This window comes from Hibiscus syriacus, unplaced genomic scaffold, assembly GCF_006381635.1.
Source record: "Hibiscus syriacus cultivar Baekdansim isolate YM2019G1 unplaced genomic scaffold, ASM638163v2 tig00111234_pilon, whole genome shotgun sequence".
NCBI lineage: Eukaryota > Viridiplantae > Streptophyta > Magnoliopsida > Malvales > Malvaceae > Hibiscus > Hibiscus syriacus.
Genome location: NW_024063028.1, coordinates 697,086 through 709,181, shown reverse-complemented (window position 1 = coordinate 709,181; position 12,096 = coordinate 697,086). Strand labels below are relative to the sequence as shown.

Sequence of the window (12,096 nt, the reverse complement as noted above, 5' to 3'; positions counted from 1 at the left end):
AACCAGGGAAGTCTGAGAAGAAGTAGAACAGAAGTAGAACAGTTCTTTGCTAACTCAAGTTTTGTAACCTTAGCTTCAGTTTGTTCACTACAAATTTAATCAAACAGTAGATTTGTAAACAGAAATTACAAAAGAATTGAAAAGCTGCCATCAACCAACCAATCACCAAGAGAAGAGAGCACTGATGGTAGAACCTTTTATCGGCTTTGGTACAACTCTATCATAAACATGAAGAAATGTGTATTCGGATGAACTGCATTCCACAGCGGGCTGAGAGAAATGGCGTGCAAAAGAACAGATTTCCAGTAAGGTTGTCATCCATGGAAAATTTCGCGGTGCTTGCATTAATTATTGGTGCAATGAGCATCTGAACCATGCTGGGTGCAATGAGTATAACCCAGACTACTTAGGAAGTCCCTTATCTCTTTGGCAGTAGTGTTACTTGCTTGCAACAGCCGCTCATCTTCCTCGTAGATTAGGTAAGGGGCTTCGCCTTTTTTCCTGGACAATAACTTTTTCGCTCCCTTCAGTACATGATACTCCCATCCCTGAACGTCGATTTTAAGCAGAAGCACTGGCTCTGACACCGGGATTACTTCATCCAGAAGGATGGACCTCACTTGCACTGCTATTTCTTCATTGGACTTGAATGCCAGCTTCGCACCGACTGCCGAAACGGCACTGTTGTCAAGCCGACCAACCAACTGGAGAAAATGCGCAGGTTTTCACATGAGAAGCAGAAAAAGGAACAATAATGCAATAAATGAAGGAAGCAGTATATGAGAATGGATTAACATTAATTCCGAACGCCAAAATTACAACAGATAATAAAGGCAAAATCATACCAGTTCTCTCTCTCTCTCAACCCAAACCCCTAAAGCTTACCATGTAACCTGCTCTCTCATTCTTCCAATCAAAATTTACTAAGATCCGTAAAAAGTGACTAGCAATTGCAAAATCATAATCAAATTATCACCCCGGTTTAACTTCAAGCAATGAGCACAACGTCTGCATAATCGAAAGTGAGACTCTCACAGTACCTAGGAAAATCCAAGTTTGATCTTCTTCTATCCCGACACTATGGCCCCCTTTGTACCAAAAGAGAAAAAAATCCAAGTTTTCGTATCCCAAAATTCCATTCTAAATTGAATTCAAAAACAATTGTCATCGATGATCAACCCAAGAGAGTTTATCTGGTCCTCACCAGCTATTGGATCTAGTTGATAGTAAGTTAACCATTGACTTGAAACATAAGGAAAAAATAAGGCAAGTTCTATAGGTTAGACTGGGACTGGATTCATTGAGAGCAGCTGAAGCACCTAACCTACAGAGGAAAGGGCTGTTGGATAAATGATTTTGATAACTGCATAAGGAACCAAATGGAACTGTTCTCCATCCCAAATATCAGTATATCACAAGGAACAACCAGGAGGTGCCTCATTTTCATAGAGCCTTAAGAACTTTAAAAAAAAATTAAAAAAAAATGCAGCAAATGAAAATTGTTCCCAAAAAATCAAACTTGCAAACAAGTTCAACAGTCCCACCACCAAATTCCCATTTTTAACACCTCATAAGCCACTTCTATAAATTTACGTTATTTTGCTAAGCATAAATTAACACTAAACTATAAGCTCACTAATCTCAAAGCTAGGGGCATCAAATCGGCCAAAAGAAAGCCATGAATTAGAAAACTCGTACCTTATGGAAAGTAATATTTCCATTACGATCAGATGCGGCTGCTTCAAAAACAGTAATCAATTCCTCAATCCTATTAAACCAAATTCCATCACAAATCCTTTGCAAATTCTCCAAAACCGGCTCAAAGGCCAACACCCTGAACCCCATAACAGCTGCTGCGAAACTCGCCATCCCGACGTTGGCACCGACATCGACGAAAAACCCATCTTTGTTTTTCCCTTCCAGAAAATCCTGAATGGTGGCCGAGATGTCAGGCTTACGAAAGGGCTTACCTTTAAGAAGTCTCACGATGTCCTTGTGAGGCTTGTCAGGGAGGGAACCTAAATCAGCTAGGGAGTAAATGAAAGGGTGTTTGAGATTTTCTACTCTGTTTGCAATAATGGGATGGGCTTGCGGGGAGTTGCGGCAGTTAAAAGGAGGGATTGAGAAATTCTGGGCATATTTTTGGGCGCTATAAGAGGCAGTTGTGGGGATAAAGGTCGGGTTTTTAGGGGAAAGCAGAGAGAAACAGAGGTAGACGAAGAGGGTGAGGAGGAGGAGAGGAAGGAGGGTTCTGGGTGAGAGGAACTTTTGGGCTTTGCTGCTTTCTCTTTTCCATGCATTTGCCATGGGAATTTAGTAATTTTCTCTTCAATGGATTTTCCCGGAAAATTGTGGAGCTCGACAGATCGGATCTCTGGGAAAATCTAGCCTGAGCTTCTGAGTTTTGAATAAAGGAGTTGCTTTTGGAGTGAGTTGCTTGTTAATTACCAATTATATGTTGCCACGTGGCAACTTCTCTGTTCTTAAACACGAAAACTATGACATTAATTAAGGTATTTAAACGTAATGTGTCACGCTTATTATATTAACTATATCACTGCTATAGTACCATAAAAAATATGTAGCCATGGAACTCGGGAAAAGAACAGAGAAAGTTGGAAACGTCACTTTGCTCTCTCTCTCTCTCTGGCATTGCATTTTCACATTCTACATTCCCTTGATTTCCATTTCTTTCATGATTAGTTACGCAAATTTAGGAGCAAATAAATGTAAAAATCTTTGCTTGTGTTTAGCACCAAATAAAGGTGGAGGCTCTCCTGTTTTGTTTATCTTTGAAGCTTCCCAGAAATCAGCAATTAAGCTCTTTAAATTCTGCTTTTTTTTTCTTGTAATGGCTAATTAGCTCAACTTTAAAGTGTAGTTTTAGTTCATTACAAGGGGCCATTTAATGCAAATGGTGAGTTCTGATAACATCTTTAAATGTTCGAGACTGAATGCTCTGATGATGTTCTTTCTTTCCATTTGCAGGCTACATGTTTTACCTTCATTTTTATGAAACTACGCTTGCTTTGTTCCGATGTCGTCGCCATGAGATCATAGGTGGTTGATGTCTTGGATTTTGGTGCTGTTGGAGATGGAACTGCTGATAGTTCTGAGGTAAATTCACTTCGTTTTAGTTCAGTTTTCACCCCATGGTTCTGCTGCAAATGAAAGTTCAAGTTCAACATTTCATTTGTTTCAGGCATTTTTGAAGGCCTTGAATTTCGTATGTAGCAGAGAGGTAGAAGATGGTGTACGGATTATATTAGTTCCAGAAAACCGAACGTTTTTGTTGCATCCACTCACATTTAACGGCCCATGCACAGATAAAGAGATCAAGTTTCTGGTTTGTCCAAAAATTAACATTTTCCCGCAGTTTTTTCATGTAAAAGACAACGTGATTCTTACGATCTTATCAGATGATGGGAAGAATAATATCACCGATTTCACCCAAGACATGGGAGGGATTCGACCAGGGAAAATGGCTAACGTTTAACGGAGTTTCGGGGCTAAAAATCTAAGGTCGAGGCGAGATCGACGGACGAGGTTGGGGTTGGTGGAACCAATCATGCAGATATCATCCACACATGGTACTGTTTCAATTGTATCATCTCCTGAAGCAAAGTTCGTTTTCTGATTCGGTTTTTTCTTACATGAGCCAACTTCTCCAGGAAGGGTGCACTTCATTGGCACCAACAGTAAGTAGATTTCTCGATTTTGATTACGCTGCTCAACACCGGTGAAGCAATAAGATGATTCCTGAAGTTCAGCTCCTGTGTTTGATGCATTCGCCAGCAGTCTCAGCCAGGTTCGACTAATGAATAATTCTCAAACGCATGTCCTAATAAGAGGAACCAACGATTTTGTCGTCGACAACCTGGTGATAACAGCTCCGGAAACCAGACCCAACACCGATGGAATTCATATTAGTTCAGCTAGCAATATATTCATCAGAAACAGTGAATTGGAACTGGTATAACAATCTTTTCATGCCATTACTTGAATTGTTTTACGTAGTTCTTATAATGTTCATATCAGATGAAAAATCGAATCACCATCCTCAGCTGTGATTAAATCAGGGGACGATTGTGTTTCGATCGGAGATCACACTACTAATATCCATATCTCTCATGTAAAGTGTGGACCTGGTCATGGAATACGGTGAAACTTTTATCTGATGAGATTTGAGCATACAATCCCTTGGAACATAGTGATTGTCCTAGGATTTTTCAACTTTCAACTCACGTGCCTGCACATCTACTGCTGAGCAACGTGGTTTTCAAAGCACTTGTCACACTACTGATGCTTTTGTCTCTATTTTTTCTTTGTTAAAAAAAAACCAGCCTTGGAAGCTTAGGAAGGGCAGGAAATTTTGTACAAGTGCATAACATTCGTGTAACACTGTATCCTTCAAAGGAACTACGAATGGAGCTCGAATCAAGAAATGGCAGGTAACTAAAAACGACTCTTAAACGTGTATATATTGCTATCTTCCAAGCAAATATAATATTGACTGCAAATTCCTGTAAGGTTGGGAAAGGTTATGTTCGAGGAGTTATATTTGAGAATCTATCCTTCGAGTCAGTGAAAAACCCGATAATCATAGACCAAAACTACTGCAATGTTAGGGGTGCTTTCCGGGAACTGGTAATTAGAACAAGCCCTTGGGTCATTTTCGAAGAAATCCAGAGCTGAAAACTAACCAAAAGGAACCAATTTTATGTTAGGAAACTGGTGTTGAAAGGAACGTGGTTTACAAGAATGTTACTGCAATCTGTTACTGCAATCTGTGTTGCTTAAGTCTGCACTAACCGGGAAGAATGTTAGTTCAAGTTGCATTAATGCTCATGGTGCAGCTATTGGAGTCGTTCAACCGGCTCCTTGTTTCCAAGATTTTGACCATTGAAGGGCCAGTTTTAAGGTTTTTGTTGTCGTTTTATTATGTAATCCATCAACGATAGCAATTGATCTTGAAAATTGGGAAGAACTTTGAATAAGCTCAAGAAAAATCTTGAACCATTTTCTACATATAATCATATTGCTATGCTATTCAGTTTCTTCTATAATAGGAAGATCTACAATGGCTAGTTTTGGTCCTTTTTAAGAGCATATTCTCCTGGATTTGGCTTGTACATTTTGGTACACAGAAGAAATAACCCCAAGTTTATGAGGCTTAAAACAGCCAATCATGACCATCATTGATCCTACGAGCCAGCCAATCACGACCGCCCTTCATTCCGGTAACTTTCCTTGCTATTTCGACTAGTATGGTGCTTTTGACACTGATAATCTGCAATCCTAGAGTAGCCTAACACTTGTCCTCAGAAGAGGAGCCATTAACAATGGTGTCCATTTGAATGGCAGGTTTGGGTTTCCTGCGCTTGTACCAAGCCGCTGAAACAAGGAACAGAACAAAATTTATGATCCCCAAAACGGCTAAAAGTCCATAGAAGCAATCAAGTCTGCCATGTTTTATGTTATCAGCCAACCATCCATGGCCACCGTTACTGCTTCCCGTCACACTTTTCACCACCGCTACCAATAAACTGCTGACGAAGAAACCGAGCGATAGTGTTGAAAGGAACAGACCGGTACTCATGGTTTTCATCCCTTTGGGAGATTGCGTGATGAAGAAGTCAAGCTGGCCTGTGTAAATGAAAGCCTCACCAGCACCCACCAGGAAGAACTGTGGGATCAACAAGAACACGGTTACAGGCAGGGCTCCTGTGTTAGCATCGGTTGATCGAGCCACTGCGAGTCTTTTCACCTCGGCTATCGCTGCTGTGGCCATTCCAAAAATTGACAGTACTAATCCTATGGCCATTCTCTGTAGGCTGCTGAAACCTGGTTTTCCTTTCAATTTCTTCCAAAATGGCATAACAAGACGATCGTAAACGGCCAGAGTGATCAAAATCGCTCCCACAAAGAAGACAGTGAGGGAACCTGCTGGGATTTGGAAACCTCTAATTGATCTTTCCATGGTGGAGGCTTGCTCCACTGAGAAGGTCATCATTTGTGCGTAGGTGGTCCAAAATATGATGGTCGTGGCCCATATTGGAAGAAGCCCCGCCATCATTTTCACTTCCTCAACCCTTGTGACCGAGCAAAGTTTCCAAGGATTTGGAAGGCATCTCCCAAAATCTCCTTCCCCAACAATGGCTGCCTTGTCCAAGAACCTATAATTCACAAACTATGAATGAAACAAGGCCAACGAAACGCATAAACGATGAAAAAACGATTTGAAAACTCACTGGAATCCATCCGTATGAAGAATTCTCGATGTTTCAGGAGTGTCTTCGTATAACAATTCAACACTGTAAGGCAGTTCCATATTCCTCTTATTTATTGCAGCAACAAGGACCTGGAAGATCTGAACTATCGGACTCCCCAAGCTTTTCTTATACCTGTATCTTTTGGTCCCTGATAACAATATCAAGATGGCTATAAACATCGAAACCGAGCAAATCCCATAAGCCCAGCTTCGACCCACTTCATCTTGTATGTAAACAAGCACCGTGACAGCCATCAAGGTTCCAATACTGATGAAGAAGAAGAACCTGTTGAAAAAATAAGCCATCTGGGACTTCTCCTTCTCATCTTTTTCATCAAATTGATCGGTTCCGAAGCCCGAAACACTCGATTTTAGACCACCAGTTCCCAGTGCAATTATATATAGAGTCAGGTACAAAATTCCCATCTGAAATCCATTGGCTGGTTTGCATGCATGGGGAGCAGATCCATTGCATGGTGCTGGGCGTAACTGTGGCAGCTTTGTAGCCAGTGCTAATGTGCCAGTCCCCTAAATCACCATATCATCATCACAGTCAAAAACTGAACAAATTAAGGATCGAAATGAACATTTTTCTTTGGTTCTTTTTATGTTTGTTGAAACTTTAAACACCCACCAGTGTTTGTATAAGGGAAAATATAGCAATTGTTCTGTATCTTCCGAGGAATGAATCGGCAAGAAAACCACCGAGCAAACACAATAGAAAAGATGTGCCCATGAAATCTGTGACAACGTTGGCTGAAGTTGAACTGGGTAAATGCATTGTTCCAATCAAGTATGTCACAAGGTTAACTGCAATCCCCATGGTTGATAGCCTCTCGCATATCTCAATCCCTGTGAAAATGGTTTCAACGAATCAGTAATTTCTTGTAATTATCAAATTACTTCATTTACGACATAAAGATTCGAACCTAACAAAATAATATTCTAATTGATGTTAGTAAAATGTGAAAATATAATAATGTTGTAGAAGTGAAGTCATGTAATAATAACATAATGTATTATGGCGGTCTCCTTAATTAATTTCATGTATGAATGGCCCTACATATAGTATCTTTCTTGTCCCATACTCCAAAAGGAAAATGACATGAATTTCATCACCATTGTTTTGGAAGTATTTATGTATTGCAGTTCTGATGGGTCCCCTACATGTTACTCAAATTTTGATACATAGAACCATGTGTGACATTTTCTCTTATGTGCGAGAGAATTCTTGTTAGTGCTGAATTTATTTGCAAACTGTGTTTATTTTACTGTTAAAGACCTGTGTAAGTTCATGTGCAAAACCAGCTCAAGAAATTGTGCTGAAAGAAAACCAAAGGAGGATTATGTAAATAACAAACAACCTAGAATGAGTGCAGCTGGAATCCAACCACCCGTTTTTGATTTGTCAGCCTGGAAACCCTTGTAGTCCACCGCATCGGCCACCGTGAAACTCATCTTCCCTTCCTGATAAAAGGAAAAAACCATCAACATAGTATTTCAGAAGCATTGAATCAAACAATCATGTTTATAAAACAAAGGAGGACCATGGGTTGTCAGCCATTATCACACGATATATATATATTGTCATGGAAACTCAAACTGACCATTTTTCTGAATGTTTCAACAGTTGAAGAAACGAGCACAACTACGGTGAAAAAGTAACTTTAAATCCAATCTTGAAAGTGTTGGAGACTAGTTTCCCATTTTATAGGCAAGTTTGGAAGTTAAAACACCTATAAAATGACTCTCCACTAAGTAAATAGGACAGATTATTGGTCTTGTTTTTGTGGGTGGATGGTTCTAAACCATAGATATTGTTGGCAGATATGTTTCCGAGAAGATATAAGGAAATTTTTAAAGGTGATAGTGATGAAGGCGGTTAAGCGGAGAAATAGAATCTGCAACATGCAGAATTTGGAGTTTGCGAAGGTGGTGAACCAAAGCACCGTGGCCTACGCGTTGTTTAGTGCGTTCTATACCCCACATCCCAATAAAACCTCACCGCCTCAACAATACGACGATAATGTTATACAAGGAGAGAGCAAAGGGTTACCTGTAATATGTGACGGCCCCTTTTTTGACATGTAAACAATGGTGACAGAGAGCGTAAAGGATTATTTATCACGTATGTTTTACTGCAAAGTGGCAGTTCTTTCTGCTTTTTGAGTGTTGATTTTTATGAAAAGCTTACAGGTGTTCGACCCCGGAAATTTCCTCTCTTTTTTCTCTTCTTTTTCACATTTCTTATCATCTCAATTGCAGGTAATCTTCATACATATTAATCATAGATAAGTCCATGTGCAGCAGCAATCAAACAAAGTGTCCTGAAATCACACGGTAGGGATGACAATAATGATTACACAGGAGAAGCTTGGTGTGATCAAATGTCTCTCCACCTCTAATCTTCTTCACCACTTGCACACACTCTAACATGAGCATCATCATCAGACAGATATCAATTGATGTTATGTTTCATTTGACCATATTGTTTTGGAGTCATTCAACTAGTGTAAAGCATTGCTTAATAATCAAGGTTTGTTGCTTTGGGTCAGATTTTGTTTAATATAACGAGAATTGCTCCTTAGAGTTGATGGATTCCAGGATTTTTTTCTATTATTTTATAAAAAAACATGTACTTAAAGGGTTCAAGTTGTTTTTAATGTGATTGGTTCTTCAAAACCATGACAAATGACAGGCATTCAGGAGATCATAGTTCAATCATTGAATGCATATAGGAGGCTCGTCTTATCCCAACCCTTTGATCGGATATGTGTTTTATACGAATATAAGACGAGTACAATGAGAGTCAAGTAGGTGTTGTTTTAGCTGCCACAGAATGTGTCTTTGGTAGCGTGTACGTATCAAAATGGGAGATGTGAGGGTGTAATATTATGCAGCAGTGACAGAGAGTTTATCCCAATCGTCCCAAAATCGATAAATCTAAAGCTCGTAGACCAACAATCGTGATTTGTTTTTTAGCAGCAAAATGGAGAAACGGTCCCCAGTCCAAACCCAACCATATTTCAACACATCAGACCTTATGGTCCAAAAGAACATGAATGAAGCAAAGAAAATGATAGAGACCCACCCTGCTTTGCAAGAAAAAAGAGACGACAAAAAAATATTAATCACAGATCGTGAGCGGCAGGATTCGAACCTGCGCGGGCAGAGCCCACATGATTTCTAGTCATGCCCGATAACCACTCCGGCACGCCCACTAGATTGTGACTCTTAACATATCAAAAGATAGAGTTTTGAACATGATTTAAGATGAACAAAAGTCAATTCCATTTTAAAAAAATTAAATAAAATTTGATCCATCAACTCAACAAATTTAACATTTTAAAATTCGATCATATATTCAACCCTAATCCCTCATACCTCTAACTTCTCCCTCATTTGAATTTTATTTTTGATAAAAATCAAATCACATGTTCTTCTACTACTAAAATGTATATAAAATATTAATGTAACTTCCGTTCTTACTTTTAACAATTAATTTTTCTTCTTAATTTTTTAACTTTATACTTCATTTAATTTATATTTTTATTATAATTTTTTCCCACAAATCAATATTTTGTCCCCAAGACATTTTCTTTTATACGTAAAAAAATACAAAGAATATATATATATATATAGTCATCAAATTGAACCAATCTGTGCTATAATCTTACATATATTTATAAGTGAATTTGAAAAAAAATTAAAAAATTCAATTAAACTCAAATTTTATAAATTTAACCCGACTAAAAAAATCAAATAAATAAAAATTTGAATCTGAAAATCAAGTACTCAGCCTAGAGACAACACCAAGAATCAAGTACAGTGGGAAATTCTCCAGCCAAAAACATTTCCCCTTAAATTGTTGCAAAATCCTACCCCAAATTCTCGTGGGAAATAGACGATAAAACAAAAGGTTCATGCTGGGATCAAATGGCAAAATTTGTGTTGGGGTCAAGTTAAATCTAAAGTTAGATTTATATAACCCATTTCAATCCCAATGTAATGCAATTGCTTGTGTGTGTAAGCTATAACAGAAAAGAAAGCATATTAAACAGGCTACATTACGCAATAGCATCATTCATACTAACCTGCCGTAAGTATCGATTCAGGATTATCCTTTTTTTCTCAATTCATAGGTAAACATAAACGACATAACAATCGCATTTAAGGTCAAATTATAAAAGAGTTGTTCAATTGTGGCACAACTTCATCAGTCAAAGCCTCTAAAGGACCGACCACCACAATCCGAGAGGCCCGCCACACCGAAAATGAATTTTCATAAGATTCTAGATTAAGAGCTTCTCAATAGCATCCTACATTTCACAAATGAAAAAACAGAAGATGCAGAAGCAGATTCAGCCAAAAAGGGTGCAAAATATCATTAATTTTACAAGGTAACAAAAAGTACCTTGAGTTGTTGTATTTGGGATTTCAATTGGCTTCCTTCGTTTGTTGTGACAGAACAGGAAATTACAGGTCTTGTAACCCCACATGCTCGTCCAAGTGCTTGCTTTGAAGGAACAAATACATAGGGGACATTCTGCAAAAAATCAAATACAAAGTAAACTATTGTGCTCAAAATCTAGGTAATGAATCAAGGTGTTGTAGCTAAGATTTTGCTTCTATGATGAACTACTTTAAATTGAGAAATCAAGATGATGTGTTATAGGAATGCTTCCAAGCACAAGAGTGGGAAACAATTTACATTAAACAGAGTGTATAAAAGTCAAAGATGCATCAAATTCACAGCTAGTGAGTACACCATTGATTTGACGCAATAAAATCAGACACCCCAGAAGACAATTAGTCAAACCCTAAATCAAAGCTAAATATTACAGCAGTGATACGACTAATTAACACGTTAAAGTTGGGGCACAGAACAACACATACAACAACCATAAGCACATCAACAATAAATACATATACTAATCATAAGTACTAAACAAAAGAGGAGAAAACTCCAAAACTGCCGAAGATCATATGTCTTCATATAGTAACCCAACTTGTAAGTTACAGTTGAGTTTGGCAATTAGAAGCAAGTTTGCAGCTTGATATGGTAGCTTTCCCACATTATTATGTGATGTATACACAATTCAAATAGTGCAGGCAAAGCATAAACTTATATTATATCCCATTCAATCAAGCAATTTCAACCTGCCTAACTTTGCATCCAAATAATTTTTAAAACAACTAAAATACCACTTAGCAATAACTTTTCCTAGAGTAAACTCACATATTAAACAAGAATTAAGCAATCAAAATGTTTATACCAGAAAAAAGAAAAAGAAAAATATGCATATTCCATAGAACAATTACCTTGTCTTCAGCAAGCAAAGGAAGGTGGAGCAGAATCTCAAGGGGCTTAGTATCCGCAGCCATCACAATGAACTCCGAGATACCTCTGTTCAGGGTCTTGGTAGCTAAATCCCAAACAAATCCAATTAAAGAAGAAAAAAAATGAAGAAGAAGATCAGGATAAAGAAAACCCATATCGGAAACGATAACAATAATTACAATAAACGAAAAAAATGGAAATGGGTATTGTTTATTAACCTTCATTAGCTCCCTTTTTGAGCTGCTTGTAGTTTGCAGCTTATTGTACAAGATCTAAAATCGTCGTTGTCAACTGAGCAATTGCTAGTGGGTATGCTTTGGGGTTCACAGATTCTCCAATCTACAAAAAAATATCAGCCAATTGTAAGATATAATGCATAGATAAAACTACACGAGTTTAAAAAAATAAGAGAGAACCATTATCATTTTTCTCTTGGATAAAAAGGGGCGCTAGGGTTTATGAGGGAAATAACGCAGACACTTAC

At 38.2% G+C, this 12,096-nt stretch overlaps 2 protein-coding genes, 1 non-coding gene and 2 pseudogenes across 3 annotated transcripts; 1 reads left to right on the top strand and 4 right to left on the bottom strand.

Moving 5' to 3' along the window:
- Positions 1 to 45: 45 nt before the first annotated feature.
- On the bottom strand, positions 46 to 2,416 carry LOC120156608. Its single transcript, XM_039167910.1, has 2 exons — positions 1,699 to 2,416; positions 46 to 704 (listed from the first exon to the last, which is right to left on the bottom strand). The coding sequence occupies exons 1-2, from the start codon at positions 2,305 to 2,307 to the stop codon at positions 345 to 347; spliced, it is 969 nt and encodes a 322-aa protein (XP_039023841.1). The 5' UTR covers positions 2,308 to 2,416; the 3' UTR covers positions 46 to 344.
- A 492-nt stretch (positions 2,417 to 2,908) lies between these two features.
- LOC120156709 lies at positions 2,909 to 5,028 on the top strand (annotated as a pseudogene).
- A 65-nt stretch (positions 5,029 to 5,093) lies between these two features.
- Positions 5,094 to 7,970, bottom strand: LOC120156605 (protein NRT1/ PTR FAMILY 6.2-like). Its single transcript, XM_039167904.1, has 5 exons — positions 7,879 to 7,970; positions 7,636 to 7,738; positions 6,906 to 7,123; positions 6,252 to 6,799; positions 5,094 to 6,176 (listed from the first exon to the last, which is right to left on the bottom strand). Exons 1-5 carry the CDS (start codon positions 7,879 to 7,881, stop codon positions 5,309 to 5,311), a joined length of 1,740 nt encoding a protein of 579 aa, XP_039023835.1. The 5' UTR covers positions 7,882 to 7,970; the 3' UTR covers positions 5,094 to 5,308.
- Positions 7,971 to 9,410: 1,440 nt separating this feature from the next.
- On the bottom strand, positions 9,411 to 9,492 carry TRNAS-AGA. Its single transcript has one exon. It is a non-coding gene; the product is annotated as a tRNA-Ser (tRNA).
- Positions 9,493 to 10,458: 966 nt separating this feature from the next.
- LOC120156708 lies at positions 10,459 to 12,037 on the bottom strand (annotated as a pseudogene).
- Positions 12,038 to 12,096: the final 59 nt, after the last annotated feature.